Here is a 16,158-nt window from a genome sequence, read left to right on the forward strand (position 1 = left end):
AATACTGGTTTATAAATTTGAAGGCAATTACTTATAATTTCTTTGTATCTCCCAAAGTGCAAATGTTCCTCAGTGGATATTCACATGTAATATTTACAGACTCTAAAATTACATTCACAGTATAAGTGAGCATCTCACCTGTAAAATGCAAATAACCTGCTCATGGAAACTAATACTTGCATGAAGTTATGACTGCTTTTTCCATCCACTTCCCTTACTCCTACCCACCCAGGTAAAGGAACACGTACTATTCCACTCATTTTACCATCTTTATACATAGATATTGGTAAGAATATATTTTTATTGAGCAGCTAATAAACAAAAAATAAGTGGTATGCTCAATGTTGTAAGGTATTTTAAAATGTAACAGTCTTAATTCTTCTATTTTTTGGTGAAATGTGAGCAGTATGTCAAAACACTATCCTAGAGATGGAAAATTAAAAAAAATTAAAAATAATTACTAAAGAGATTTCAAAATCTTTTAAAAACAAAAAGAATAAAATAATTTCAAAAACAGGTAAATAAACATCTCTGTTAGAACTGCTAAAATAAAAACATAACATTGTTCTAAAAGTTTTAGAAACTACGAGTAAACTAATGACATCTAAAATTAGCTTTTCCCTCTTGTTGCTTGTTGGGATCCCACAGCATAAATGAGGCAGGAATTTATTTTTTCTCTGTGGTATCTGGATTACTGTTAAACATTAGGATTAGCACATTTTATGAAGTTCCATGCCTGCTTACTAGTCCTTGTCATATCGGATATTTATGTTTACTAAAATTGATTTTCTCTTTTTATTAATAGGATGGGTTTAATGTGGACGATGCTTCACTGCATTAGTAATAACAATTTTACTTAAATATGGCTTTGGTGTGCTCTTCTGCAAATACTCTTTCAATTCCTAAGAGTCTTTTATTTTCCCAGTAGCCCAGTTGGAGAGTTTTAATATTAAATTGAATCATAACAACACATGCTGATTAGAGTCTAACTTAATACATGCAGCTTAATGTTAATTTTCCAACTTCAAATCAGGGATTTGACTATTCCAAGATGATTATTCATCTCAAGTGTGATTTCATTTTAAACTTGTAAAGCCCACAACTACAGATTTTTGCATCAGAAAACACTAACATGAGAGCGCAAAGGAATTCGGCGAAAAGAGAATCATTACATAACTACAAAAATACTGTTGAGAAGAAAAAGGTTTATCAAGAAGATTTCATAATACAGCACAGAAGCAAAAAATGGCATAAGCGAATGCACAGTTGGCTGATGTAGTTAGTTTGTGAAGATAGCAAACATGTTTGGTTTCTATAATAAGAGGATATGCTTAGGTCCTAATTCCTTTAGTGAAAGTTATCCATTAATACTGATAATAAAGGGGGGAAAGGCATAAGCCAAAGGAATTGCTTTAAAGTTAGAAATGAAAACCTAAATGCCACATTTCTTGCTTCACATTATAAACTTCCACTTCAAAATAAGCTTCGTGTAAGCACCTTGAAAAGGGAAATATATGGTTAATCATCAAAACAAGTATATTATGATAGTAAAAACAGAACTAGAAGAGGCAGTATGAAACTCCATCGGAGCTAAGAAAAACAGAATTAGATATTTAAAATCACAAGGAAATAAATTTAGGCATTCTGTAGTTTTATAAAAGTTGTCTTACATGTTAGACTGATTAATATCCTGTAAGAACAGATGAGTGCTATAGTTTGCAATACTAACGAATTAGCTGATGTCAAGTGTTTGAATTTTACAAGTTTTAAAGCTTACCAAGCTATGGTGATTTGTTGGCTAAAGTCAATGATGGCAAAAGGTAATGGCCATTCTAAGGTTACATAGATTCCAATCTCTGTATGTGCAGCATATATATATATATATAGATCCACACCTCTTCAAATGCTTAACAAGAGGAAGTGCCATGTATCAGCAGAAGTAATCATATACATAAACCAATTTTTATAAGCCAATTAAACTAAAAAATAAAAAAGAAAGAAAAAGGCTATTTATAGAGACATGGCTAATACAAATGGAGTTTTATAAAAATACCTAGCAAACTGAACAGAGTATTGCTATTTTTATTTTTATTCCCTTTGTTTTCCAGATCTTGTCCAGCATTTACACTTCATATATTGTATTTTTTATTGATAAGAGTGAGAAACATTGGCTAATTTTTTCAGAAGATGGGATGAGGATGCAGTACATGACTTTGAATAACAGAAGGCATTCCCATACGAACTGGAAAAATGTTTTCAAACCAAATACCAAAATAAGACTTCAATGCCTCACAGTGTGATGAAGGGAAACACAATGGTCATTTAGGTGGGTGCAATTCTTTTTTTAGGCTATTTCGTTTTTATGTGAGGCAGAAAACGGAACTATATAATACATTTCTACAATTTATATATTCATCAAAACCATTTTCAAAATTACCACTTTCAGCACATTTTAAAAATGAGATTGCTTAACAAATTATGTTCATGCAGTCAGAACACACCATTAAAATTTATTATTAGTCACTTAATGGAAGTTAATGGTGAGTTTATAAATGAAGTGCTGGCTTACTTTGATATAGTCTAAGAGCAACCAAAAATAGAAATTATTTCCCAGAATTCTATGTATTTATAAAGGGCAAAATAAGCAATTTTAGCAATTCTTAAATGTAGGTTTTCCAGATGCATTTAATCCTAAATACACTTGTAGAAACAGAATATTTTTCTGCTAAGTCAGTTATGTCTAACTTATCCATCTTACATGTAAAAACTATCCTGACTGAAGTATTTCATACTTATTAAAAGATAAAAAACTGTAAAGATATAGAAACATTATAAAATATTTTTAATACTCTGGGGGGTGGTGAAATTTCCAGTGAAAATATCTCAAGTCTACCAAACAAACTAAAACAAAAATCCACAAAACTAAAATAATTATATTGGTAAATACTCATTTACTGAAAATGAATGCATTACAGAATTAAAGATAGAAAGATATTGTAGATAAATTTACCAATGAGAAGAAATTCTGTATGTGCAGTAAATATTTTTAATAGAAGTTCTTTGGGGGCAGTTTTTGCTCAGGAAGTCTAGTGTGAATCCACCTACTATTTTCCAGAGTGAGGGGTACTCTTCTGAAGAATTATCAAAAGAAATTATCACTCCTAATTTGTATTGGTTCAGGAGTAGTATAAACGCTAAAATAGTTAAAACAGAATTCAATAATGCTTCTTCTACAATAAAGGGAAAAATGATCTTAAAATTGTAACTTTTTATAAAGCCGCAAATAAGATAATTTATAAGGAATGTAACAGTATTTTTGTAACAGATATGGAGTTCAATATGCTCATATGTCAAAATATTTCATAATACTAAAATTAACTTAGACATTCAAATATAAAAATTATGACAATAATATAGTGTTTAAAAGCTCAAATGAAGCTTATAGAAATAAAGCTTATTTGTAGAGTTCCATTTCATATAAAAGTTTATGCTTTCAGAATTTAGAACAGTAAAAAGTGGTTTTTCAAATAATAAGAATACATTGCTTTCCTGGAAAAATACTTCCAAATGATTAATATTAAAAAGATGACAATGAAAGAAAAAAGAATGAATATTGTATCAACATTAAAAAAGCATCTGTGCTATAAATTGCCAGATAAAATAATATTGACAACATATTCCTATTTACCTTTACACTTATAATTATGTACCAATATAAAGTTGACCTTACATAAAAATTTAGAAGCACCAGGTTTGATCAGTGTGAGATAAAGTTACAGCTAGATTTATGCCCATGTGGCATTGTATTTTTATTTTCTCTTTTAGAGTTATTATATTATTATATTAAAGCATATAAAATTTGTAGTCAGCATAGCAAGCTTCAGATCATTTTAGTTAATTAGCAACTATGGTGAAGCATGAAGCATCATTCTTTCCCAGTAGTTTCATTTTAAACAAATCATCCTCACATACAAAATTAGCAAATTGCATTAAATTTTATATAAGACATTTTACAGCTTCTTATATAGGAAAAGCTATAAGCAGCTTCCATGGCACATACCACAGCAAACAGCTTTGAATAAACTCTGGCAAGATATCATTCATAGAGATACGAGATACATACAGCCTATGTTGACTTAATGCTTAAAGTATGTCACAAAAAGTTGCAGGTTCCAAGAAAGAACAACAAAAAATTGCCCAGAAGTTGAGTTCCGGTTACATTCTGACATCCTTTATTGCCTTCAAGTTGAAAAAGAAAGTATTTCGGTATTTCTCCTAGTTCTATTTAATGCTTGCTGCAAAACATTAAATAAAAGCATGTAGAATTCCTAATTCTAAAACTCTGATTATGCACTGGCTGGCTACTTTATTCATATTTTTCAAACTGAAATAAGGCTGATAGATCGCAGTGATAAGAGTCACTTAAACATTATCACTACAACTTTGCTATTTTTACACAGTCATTTTTAATCTACTTTAGACAATATCAATTTTAAGCTCCAACTTAAAGTACAAAGATGCTTCTATATCTTATTTGTCATAAGTTACTCTTTAAAAAAATAAAAATAATTATAAATGCATTGGATAGATTTTTAACAGATACATTTCTTGGTCTGCCTGGCATATAAATATTGACCGGGTAGACTTCATAATTTCAGTCAGAAACATGTTAGAGGAAGTTTTAAAAAGTCAGTCCTTCTCTTTCTTTAGCTAATGAGTTTCCAAAGGAGGAAAGCAATCCCACAAATGGGCAAATTCTGTCTCATCAGATATGTACATTTTATGTTTCACAGCTAAATGAATGATATGCCAGTCCAGTTCTGGAAAGTGAAAAATTCCACTGTTAAGATTTGATACTTAGTGTACAAACTATGGAAGATTTTTCTTTCTTTTTCTCTTAAATATAGCTACTAGTGCCATAAAAGAGAAAAAAAATGGAAAGACATCAAATTTTCCATAATAATAGTTTCTATAACCCTTAAGAAAATATCTTACAGTCTAAATTATTACATTTTCATATTATTTAATATCTCAAATCATCATTCAAAGAACTTATAAATCACATCATCATTATCACTACTCAAAGTAACACAAATAAAACACAGATCTTTAAGACTCATTGCTCATAATTAGGAGTGTTTCTTTCTTTCTGTTTATGGAGGGAGAAGTGTATTAAGAAGCTAAATGTAATTGGCAAAAATATTTTACTTTTCACTGTATGTAAAAAATTATCTGGCCCAGGACAATACTTGTAACCAACAATTTATGTGGACAGGCAAATTACTATTTTATTACTTTCCTTATTCTTACTTACGTTCTTAATAATTTAGACATGAAATATAAATATGCAAGTTATTTATGTTCAGTTTGGTGCCTCAGAGAAATTACATAATATCCAAGGGCCAAAAATAAAACAACTTTTAAAATAGAACTTAAGTGATTAAACATTGGTTGTATAAAATACAAAATGGAAGTATGCTGAATTTGGAGGAAAATGAGAAAAATTACTTTTAAAGCTCAGGAAAATAACCACAGAATATTACTTGTTCACTGATTATATTACAGATTCTATGTAATTAAATAAACAATTAGACAGTAAAAATTTTAGGTGTACCTTCCTTTTTCCTTTAGCTAATTTCACCCATTGCCTGAAATCATACCTCTCACACAGTAAGCATTTAATAAACATTTTTGAACAACTATTTGTACCTAATCAATTAATTTGTAAATAAAATCTGCTTGACTATATTTGTTGATTTACCATAGAGAATCAGACTATTTTAATTTGCCAGTCAGAGACATATGCTGTTGAACATCTACACAATTTCACTGAGACACATGCTTTCCACATAAAACTAAATACCACATCTGCGGCATAATCTATAACACGTAATACAGTGTTTTACACACACCAATTCTCCATTTCACTTCTGCAATTTTAAGTGTTGATGAAGTTGCCAAATAAGTCACATTATATACAACAAACTTTCAGTTTAAATAAGGGACAAGATTGCTGTGAACAACTTAGTTTGAAATGTTAACAACACTTAGGCTGTTAACATAACAACTGGCTATTAATGTGGTAATGACCAATTTAAGAGGAAATCGTACTCTGAGAAATGAATATATTGGCAATTAGGACCAGGGTTTATATTGGAAAGAATATTACATACTTTTAATAAGTTAACCAGCATTAAAAGTTGGAACCTATCAGGAGGTAACTGAAAGTTATTCTACAAAAAAACACATACACTCTTACAGAGATACAAAAACTTCGATATGAAAACTATTTTTGATAAATGCATTTTAGCAAAACACTTGAGACTATCAAATACCAGTTTAAAATCATATATTTTTACTACCACAAGGAAAAAGAAAACAAAACAAATCTAAGATTACTGTCTTTGCTCGATACTATGTTGACAGCCAAAAAGCATGTTATACTCACAATATAGGTATTTCCTTGGCAAATTTTTATTTTTGGTTTTCAAAAACCCCAGATATTTCAGTTGACATTCTTTCAAGTTTACTTAATTTTTGTCCTTTGGTTTATTAAAACACCTTAACATTGCCCGGGCTATATAAACTCCTTATTTGAAATGGTAACATAAATCCACTTGAGATACTGAAATTACAAACAAATGTAAAAGTCAAAAGGAGTCAGAAAGCTATGACTATTGGTTAGTACAGATAAAGCAAAACTAAAAAGCAGTATTAAATCACTAAAAGCAAATACAAATGCTTTATGTGGAAATGAGGCTCTAATTCACAATGGGCAGAAGAGAAATTTTTATTTCAAAGAGGAAAGTTCAAAGACTGGAGAGTTCTAAAAGAATGAACATTATACATTAATTTTGATTAGTTGTGCCAACACAATGAGGGAAATCCTGGCTGGAGAGAGTGACTTCTCATTGTTGGCACCTTGCATGTGTTTTACGCACTTGGAACACAGAGAAGTAGTAACAAGTGGCCATAATTAGTCAGGAGGCTGTCAGATGAGGCCGTCCTAAGAGCGAGAAAGAGTAGAATCTGATAAACAGTACCGCTTTCACCCTCTTGTAACTATCATTAATCAAATGATATATTTTTATATCTAAAGATTGGATCTGACTGAAAATAGCTGAATTATATACTAAGAATGACCAAATTCCCTAGAAAACACCTCACCAAATGACCAAGGTACTAAAGGAGTTACCGTTGATTGATAAATTTTGTCATAAGGGAAAAAATTCCAAATAAATCGCTTAATGTCAGACCAGAAAAATGATTAATTGTATTAAATATGAAAATCCCAATGATGCCATATATCATTTCTCTAATTTGATAGATCCTACTTTATTAATATAAGTAATTTGCAGCTGAAGTAAGTCACAAAGTTGCCTGAAAAGCAAAATAATTTTTCTTCAGCAGAAATTGTGTTGAGTACTTAATGCTGGAAAACAAGCTTTAGTAGACTTCCTAGCTCCATAACCGAGAACACCTGCCTTGTCCTGAAAGCGTTCAGATGTTTACAGGTTGGAGAGTGGCTGTCATTTTCCTATAATGATGGAGGTCTTTACTTTGTTATTATCGATAAAACTACTGGCAAGTCTGAGGCGGTTCAATTGCTTAGTTGTATTTTTGAGATTCCCGTTTAGAATGTCATGGGTTGGGGCGGGGGGAAGATGTATCTACACTTGGGGAAAGTTTTCAAAACTCTACAATAAATGCACTAATAGATATTAATCAAGGATTTGCGCCTGACTTCCTCTGACACACCTGAAACAGAGAAGACAGCTGAGTAACTTTAGAAGAATAAATTCAGATCCAACTTAGAGGCAACAATTAAACTCTTTGACACAGTCCATTTTTTTCAAGTTGAACTTTTTAAAAATAAAGAGTTAAGGCATTTTGCCAAATGGCTGATTAATTTCTTTGTGTTATGCTTAGCCCCCATTCCCCCTTAAGCTCCAAAAAAAAAGCAAAAATAAATAAATCAACCTGAATGCTGATTTCGACCAAATACATCCTTGACATTAACTGGCAGTTTCAATATAGGCAGTGCCATAACCAATTGCCTGAGTGTGCAGGCAAGCCAAATTGAAATACTTTAAATATTGTGGTTTGTTGGCTATTACTTAAGCATTAATATGAGTAACACACACAGGGCAACGCTTTGAAGGCTGACAGGTCAGCTTCTTTCAGGAATATAAGCTGGCAGTAAGTAAATGAAACAAGCAAACAAAAAATACACTTACAAAAGTACTTTAAAAGGCATCCAGTCATCACTGGTGTGCAAGGATAATTCCTACCTCAGATAGTCTCTGCGACAAAGGATAAGATTAGCTTTAGTGTACAGGGTGGAGCCCACCTCTCCCAAGCGACAGTCACAGCAGGCACACTTCAGGCAGTCTTCATGCCAGTATTTGTCCAGTGCCTTTAGAAGATACCGGTCCTTGATCTTTCGGTTGCAGCCAGCACAACCTTTCGGCTTGGTGTCTGGCTGGACTGAGAGCATTTGTATACCTAAAGGAAGACAAAAGCAAAAAAGAGAGCTGAGACTACCAGACAGAATAAAAAGACCTCAAACAAGTTAAATATTTAATATCTCCTTATTCTAGGAGTGTTAGCTTTTCTTGTTTAGGGCTATACTGAAATCAAACTAAATTTTGGAAACAAAAGTCTCAAACTTTATCGAGTGCTTATTAAATCATTCATAAAGTTACACATGCCAAGTGGCAATAATAATAAATTCATGTTGACCATGGTAAATTGACATTATAAATATGAAGTTCAATAACATTAAATAATTTTATAGTATCTTCATTCTCCCCATAGAGCAGTTCCTTTAGAAAGAAAATGTGAGTAAATAACAATCTGAAAAGAAAGCTATTTAACAAATTAATCTATGCACAGTCCCTAGAAGTAAAAAAAAAGAGTTTCGCTTAACTGTTAAAAAATTTCACTTAATATGTGCTTGATGGTGCAAGGAGAGTGCACCTGGTATGGGGTTACACTAACCTTATTCAGCAGTAGAGGTGTTTATAGTTAAGTACACAGAACAGCTACCCGAAAAGCTCACCAATCCTATATTTCTTGCTTGCATCCAAATACTTCCTTCTATGTCCTTGATATTTCAAAGTATTCATTGTGTTCAAATATAACATTTATACTCACAAGCATCGGTCAGCACCTATATTAATGGCAGATTACTTAACTATATACTATGTGCTTTTATGTAAACCTAAACTGTATGATTATACCACTTATTACCATAAACATGCAATTATTTGTTTTATAAAGGAAAGAAAAAACAATAGAAGGCAAGATCTAAATATATATACAATTATACAAACATATATAAGTAAATATATACATATTATATATATACTATGCTAAACATAGGAACATTTATATATTTTAAAGATGTAAATCCATCATAAATAAGGAATCCAGCTGGATTCTATGGGTTTTACAGTTTGAAATCTTTTGAATGAATGGATATTCACCTTGAGTGTCTTCTTATTTCCTAGGTATTAAACACCCAGCTTTAGCAAGAAGCTGGGACAACTATCCAATGCCTCATATTTATCAAATAACTCATTTTAAGCACTATAAAGTACTGCAGACATCATCAATTCCAAATTCCCTCATTTTACAAATTATGTTACAGAGGCCCAAGAGAGGTTCAGAGACTTGCTCAAAGCTGAAAGACAGTTATGCTATAGACTCCGATCAAATGGCCTTCTTACAGTCCAGAGACCCCTCTGCTGCATTATGTTTGCTCTCCTAGGCATAAAGTTTTAAACTTGCATGTAGAAGGATACAAAACACCAAATGTGCATGCATTATAGGATAAGAAATGTCAAGCTATAATCTGCACTTTTGTACATTTTCCTTCTCCAAAACAGCTAAACCTCCTCCAGTTTCCTCTGATACCTTATGATGAAGGCTTCACTCCCATCACAACCTTCACAACCTTTTTTAAAAAAATAATCCCACTGGTAAGAGACATCAAGGCATCCGCAGAGCGGAATAACTTTTCTAACTACAAATAATACATGAGTTGCACAAAATATTGTTAGGATGTTAAACTTTCATTAGAAAATAACTTGTCTGGTAGAGTTGTGGAGGGAATGGCAGGAAATAAAGCAGAGTAGCTGTTCTTTCTTTCTGCATCATAAGCATAGCTGTAGTCACCGGAGCTGCAGACTAACAGCTGGATTTGTAAGAAGAGCAGGTGGTATCCCTATAGCCTGCTTTCTGTTCCTTTCCTTTGAAGGAGCTAAGGGCCTAGTGTAGATTAATCATAACCCTTGATAGCTCTGCTAAATCTCACTCTCTAGAACTTCTAACAAATGAAGTTTCTTTGATCAGAACTAGTTACCCTCTTCTAGCAAGGTTCCACAAGGAATAAATCCCATTAATTACAGTGAACAACAGACCCAAGTGTCTGTTAACCATATATCTGGGGGGAAGGGGAAGTTTTGATTTACTCAATGAAATTCTGGATGGTGTTACTGAAAACATCTAGATAATAAATATTAAGAGAAGTCATTCTAATTAAGTCATCCTAATTAATGGCCATTCTATTAAATTTATAAGGCTATTATTTTTATTTATCACAAAGCTCAAAGATGAAAAATCGAAAAAAAAAAAATCCCAGTAGCAGCTAAGTTACATTTCCCATAGTTGTGTTTCTACCATCAAGCATAGAAGGTCAGCTATTTTATTCAAAATGCTTTGCAACCAAGACAGGGGATACCAACATTTGGCACAAGTAACAATACCCTACTTGTCTTCACAAAATGTTTTTGTTGTGTTGACATTTTAATTTAGCACTCAGAGGCCAATTAATATTTGAAACTCTTACATTCTGTTTGGCCTTGGGCATAAAAGGAGTTTGATATTTCACACTCCATCCTGGTACCTTCTTTTAGAGAACATCACAGCACTTCTCTTGAAAATGGAATCTCTTCAATTCCATGCAAGTTAACAATTGTAGCAAAAGAACTATTTTGTCGTCACCATGTTACCATGTACTTAAAAGGCATAAAGCAGTCAGCGGCCTCCCCTCTTCCTCCAGAAGAACATGTCTGGGTAGAGTTACGTGTTTGTAGCTAAGAAACATTTCACAAGTTGCTCATAGCACATCAGAACTCATAACTAGTTTTAGATTGGCATGTAAATTGTTCTGAGGGAAATTCTTATTGCCTCTGAGACCCTGCCATTCTGAGTTATTTGACAGTTTAAGGGAAATCATAATTAAAAAAAAAGACATAAATAATAGCCTGTGCAGTGTGGTGTGCAGAAATAAGTAGAACCATTTCATTTAAACTCTGGTGAGCTTTTAATTGCCTGGATTGCATTGTGAGACGGCCTAACGGTTGATTGCCTCCATTATGTTCCCTTGTTCTGTGCCATTCATCCGCACAGTCTCAGCTTCAGTAGTTAACACAACAAAGTAACCACAACTCCACAACACACAGGGGTTTAAAAAATAATAATAATAATGAAAGATTCGCAGCACTTAGACACAGTCTTACATTTTTGGACTAACTATACAGAGTGAATAGTTGTCGCTGTCGGAAAATTCACAGAGAACAATTTGGGAGAGGGAAGAGGAAGGGGGAATACATAAAGGGGGTTGGAAGAGATGAGGTGCTTCAGAAAGATGCTAAAATGGGAATGCAGGTTCTGCAGCTGGGAGCATTGATACAGATTAAAAGAATTTGGCCAACATGGCCATTCGATTGCCAAAAGGCATCAGACAAAAGATTTTCTCTCCTCCTGCCCATCTTCATCCTCTTCCCAGCCCCCAACCCAGGTTGGAAAACTGGATTGGGCCTAAAAGCTTGTTTCTCTCTGTTCACTGGCCCAGAGCATCCCTACAGGCTGCAGCCCCCTAAGGGACAACAATGCAAATAGATGTCCCCAGATCTCAGGCACTGGAGCTGCTTAACTCTGTTCTGCCCCTTCAACTCCCAGCCCCCTTCCCTATCCTTCACCCCCCTCCCCTTTTTGAGCAATGGAGCTGGGAACCAATTTGATTCCCTTTTTCTCCAATGCAGCTGCAAGGCTCAGAGATACTGACATTTTTCCACTCTTATCAGTTTAATTACAGTTACCATGGCAGCAAAGTGCTAGTGCTTGGCAAAGGCCAACAAGAGATTTGCAAGACTGAGTTCAATTTTGATGCAGCTCACATGCAAAATAAATAAAAAAAAAAAAAAGAAACATACATACACTCTAACAAAGAATCCCTTGCGGAGTTTATGCTCCAGCCTTTTGTGGTTGTGTCTTTGCAGCCACACAGGGATGGTTTGCAAAGAATGTAGCAGTATTTGTTGCATCTAGCAAGATTAATTGGTTTAAGCAGCAGTCTTTCAAAGCAGTTACAACAATAATATTTCGGTTCTTTCAGAAAGACACAAAAGCAGCGGAAAAGCAGAAAGGCTTTTGAGCAGCCAAGAGTGCAGAGCGCCAGCAAAGTGCATCTATGATAGATTGTAACCTTACCAAAACTTTTCTCCTTTTTCTGCATGAGTTGACTTAGGCGTGCCTGAGTTGCAGCAGCTTCGCATTGAGCACCAAGCCCAAAGGTAGAAGTAGAAGGGGGTCTCCTTGATTTCTCTTAAGTGTGGACCTGGTGCGCAGCCTACACCGCCGAGGACCGACTATTGTGAAGCCACTTTGGGAGCGGGTCGGAGTGGCGGCAGGGGGTGGGGGAAGGGATAAGGACAGCCAGACAAGACAGGGCGCACACACGGAGCCCCTCGCAGTGTGCAAAATGATGGCGAATGACAAAGCCACATGCTTCCCTAACTCTGCCCGTAATCCTAAAATCCCAGCGGCCCCCTTTAGCTTCCTGGTAACAAATGGATTTGATTAAACTGTCACATGCAGCGTTAGCATAGCATATCATGTTCAATATGAAAAAGATCATAAATCTGACTTGTATTTCATAACAGCAATCTGGGTAGTCCCCGTAAAAAATGTGCTGCATCAGTTTGAATCTCAATCTATTAGGACATAGGCACCTTGGTCCAGGGACCTTCCCTCTTCTGGCCACTTCTGCCCCTACCCACCTGCTCCCCCATGCCCAAACACAGCCACTTTTCCATGGCAAAGGAACAACATTTTGTTATTATGGCTGCGTGGAGAGAGGCAGAAGTGTCAACAAGGACCAAAAGATTGTAATATCAACTCTTTAAGAAGTGGGGGGTCATGAATTCCAGTAAGCAAGGGGGAGGGGTCCGGAAACCCACCCAGGACTGAATTCTTTTCCTATGGGCTGGGAGCAAACACTTCCTAATTCCAAACTCTCCCTGCCCCTCTCTCCCCGGGAGTCAGGGGTGTGGAAATACTGCAGTTCATGGTGAACTTTGACTATTATCCACTCGAGTCGTACTTGAGACGTTCCGCGCCGCAGCCGCTCTCCCTCCTTCCATCAACATCTTCCGCCTGCATCTATTTCATGTCTCATCATAAAAATAATGAAGCCTCACATGATTTAAACAAAACCGTCTCAGTAGAGCTGCAGCCCGAGTGAAAGTTGCAGTGCGGAGCTGGGTTGCAGCTCCAGTTTATGCCTCATTAGCAGAGGCTGGGGAAGAAAAAAATACCCACATCCGCACACGCACGCGCGCACCCGCAGACACACACACCACAAATAAGCCGACGCGTGTGTACACAGTTGCTGCACTTACCTTCTCAATTAAGCGATACAGGGGGAGGCCGTTCAGTAAGCACAGTGGCTGCTTTGTAGCGCTTCTCCTTGGGAAAGGTCAAAAAGAAGCATTGTTTGAAAAAAAAAAAAAAAAAAAAAAAAAAAAGACGGGGGAGGGAATGTCTATTTTTTTAAGTTTAAAATAATGAGGTCCTCAAGGATCCGCCAAGTAATGGTGTTGACCGCATCTGAGCCACAGGTGTCCTCCTTTTAGGCAACTGCAGTCCGAGGCTGTCTCTCTCCGTCCTGGTTCAAGACAACTTACCCCAGCAGCGTGCGAGGAGCCGAGCTGAAGGAAGCTCCGGCTCTCAGCTGCAAAATGCAATCCCTTCCCAGCCAGACATAATACAGCCAAAGAAAAGGTCACTCAGTTATTACTGAGCCGGCGGAGCCCATGCAGCGCTTGTCAAGACCACAGAGAAGCAGCTCCCTTCCGATTTAAGACTATTTACCTCTCGCCCCCACCCCTCCCCTCTTCTTTCCTTGTCTCCCTCCCTCTCTCGCTGGCTCCCTCGCTCGCTCTCGTGTGCCTGTTCTGCAGCTCAGTCAAGTACAGCCGCCCTCGGAAAGTGCAAAGCAGCCACGAGACAGATCGGGCTTTGTTGCTAATTTCCCAGGGTGAAAATTTACAAGCCTGCGAGTGCAGTCAGCACAACCACATGCATATGCTACTCACAAACGCTGGGGACAAACCCGCACACAAAATGTGACCTCTGCAGGAGTCGACTGAGGAAGGACCCTACCTCCTGGACCAGTCCAAAAGAAGAACTCCTGCGAGAGAGCTCCGGAGGAAAAGGGTAGGGTTCCTAAAATAACCAGGGCATTTTGGAATAGGTGGCTACATTTAAAGCAAATTGCCTTCCAAAGCCCTTTCTGAAGCTACCAATTATGGAAATCAAAATAAAAGCAAGAGAATCAAACTGCTACCAGAATACCCTGGAAAAAGCACACAACCCTCCCCTTTAAGAAATGCCTGGAGGTGGCTGCAGTTGCTGGTCTCTCTGTGACTTCCATTCATGAACTCTCTGAAGTCGCTGCTCCGCAAGTCCGCCACACAAGCCTGGTTCAGGGCATCACACACACACTCTCCTTCCTCTAATGGCCCAAGACCCAAACTGTGAACTTGTTCTCCATTCACTAATGCTGACCCCCACCACCACCACCCCGAAACACACTTCCTGCAATTACTTGAATTCCTTACTATTTAAAACTCACACGCTCCAATGAAAAACAGCCAAGAGCACTGAGAAACATGTTTTCAGGACTAACTTGGTCAAAGGACCATAGTTTCTGCACCATTACTGCTTTGTCTTCACAGGCTTGTTTTAAGGCCTTGACAGATTTTGGTTTTTTTCCTAATAGGTCCCATTCTCTCTAACCTCCTCTCCTCTTAACTTTCCTTGGCATCTATAAAGGCCACTGGTAGCTTTAAAATACCTTATTATTTTTCGAAGTTTTCAAACTTCAAAGTCACCCTCTCTTTGGGCTGCTCTTAAAGTACCCTCACCAGATTTTACAAAGCTTCATCAGAGGTCAAGCTTAAAAATGGTCCACATTTGAATGACACTCACTGAAATGTTTAAGAGCCAAGAAATATTCAATTGTTGAACTACAAAAAAACTTTTTTTCTTCTCTTCACCATCAGTTTTAATCTAGTTCTAGTTTAAAAAAAAATCAAAGCACCCCCCCATGAGTATTTAAGCTAAATTTTGTTTTTCTTCATAAAGAATAAAGGCACAACATTGATAACTAGTTTTTACCCCCTCTCTTTTGAAGGCTCATAATAAAATAGCCTGTGGCTTGCTTTCCTGTCCCTTTAAAAGGCAACAAAACTCAGAACTAACCTGAAAAATAACGATATTCACAGACGGTAGATTAATGAGAACCCCTTAGTTGACTTGTTCTGTACATAGGCAGATTTCTTAAGTTTGGCTTTTCTGGCCCGTCTAGGCAGGCATACGTGCACTTCACCCATCCGCACAGCTCCCCGCTGTTCTACCCCACCTCTCTGCTACAGCCACTCTGAAAACACCCCAGTATGTGTGAGTGTGTGTGTGTGTCTCGTGCGCTCTGTCTCAGCCAATGCACTGAGAAGAAGAAAAGAGGGAGGGAGGGAGAAGTATGTGTGGGGAAAGGGAGAAATAAAATCAAAACAAATGGTACAGCTAATGAGGACAATTAAATTAATTATGTTCAAGGAGATGAGATTTTTTTTTCCCTCCAACTGTATGATCTGTTACCCCTCGCTGGCAACTGCTGCTCTGTAATTCAAGGCAACTGATTAGTGCATCTATGCAAATCTTTGTTTAAATCATTCAACTAATTAAATGATGGGATTATTCCTCTGCCTACGGTGACATCATTCGCAGTAATTAGTACTCTATTTGGACTGTGGCAGTGAGATTCCTGATATCAACACCAACCTGCAAAGACATTAACCACTTTGTCAC

General features: G+C 36.2%; 1 protein-coding gene and 1 long non-coding RNA gene across 7 annotated transcripts in view; one reads left to right on the top strand and one right to left on the bottom strand.

Moving 5' to 3' along the window:
• Positions 1-16,158, top strand: part of LOC129049067 (uncharacterized) — a 239,567-nt gene that overhangs the window by 207,028 nt on the left and 16,381 nt on the right. The window lies entirely within an intron of this gene.
• Positions 1-16,158, bottom strand: part of LMO3 (LIM domain only 3) — a 238,396-nt gene that overhangs the window by 44,439 nt on the left and 177,799 nt on the right. Inside the window, exons 1-3 of one of the 6 annotated variants that reach the window (XM_009247520.4) lie at positions 15,553-15,718; positions 13,689-13,755; positions 8,292-8,505 (exon numbers count right to left, since the gene is read on the bottom strand). In XM_009247520.4, the coding sequence (XP_009245795.1) occupies positions 8,292-8,497 (206 nt within the window). In that variant the 5' untranslated portion in view covers positions 8,498-8,505; positions 13,689-13,755; positions 15,553-15,718. 6 annotated transcript variants of the gene reach the window in all.

The sequence above is a fragment of the Pongo abelii genome, chromosome 10 (assembly GCF_028885655.2).
Source record: "Pongo abelii isolate AG06213 chromosome 10, NHGRI_mPonAbe1-v2.0_pri, whole genome shotgun sequence".
NCBI classification, from domain to species: Eukaryota; Metazoa; Chordata; class Mammalia; order Primates; family Hominidae; genus Pongo; species Pongo abelii.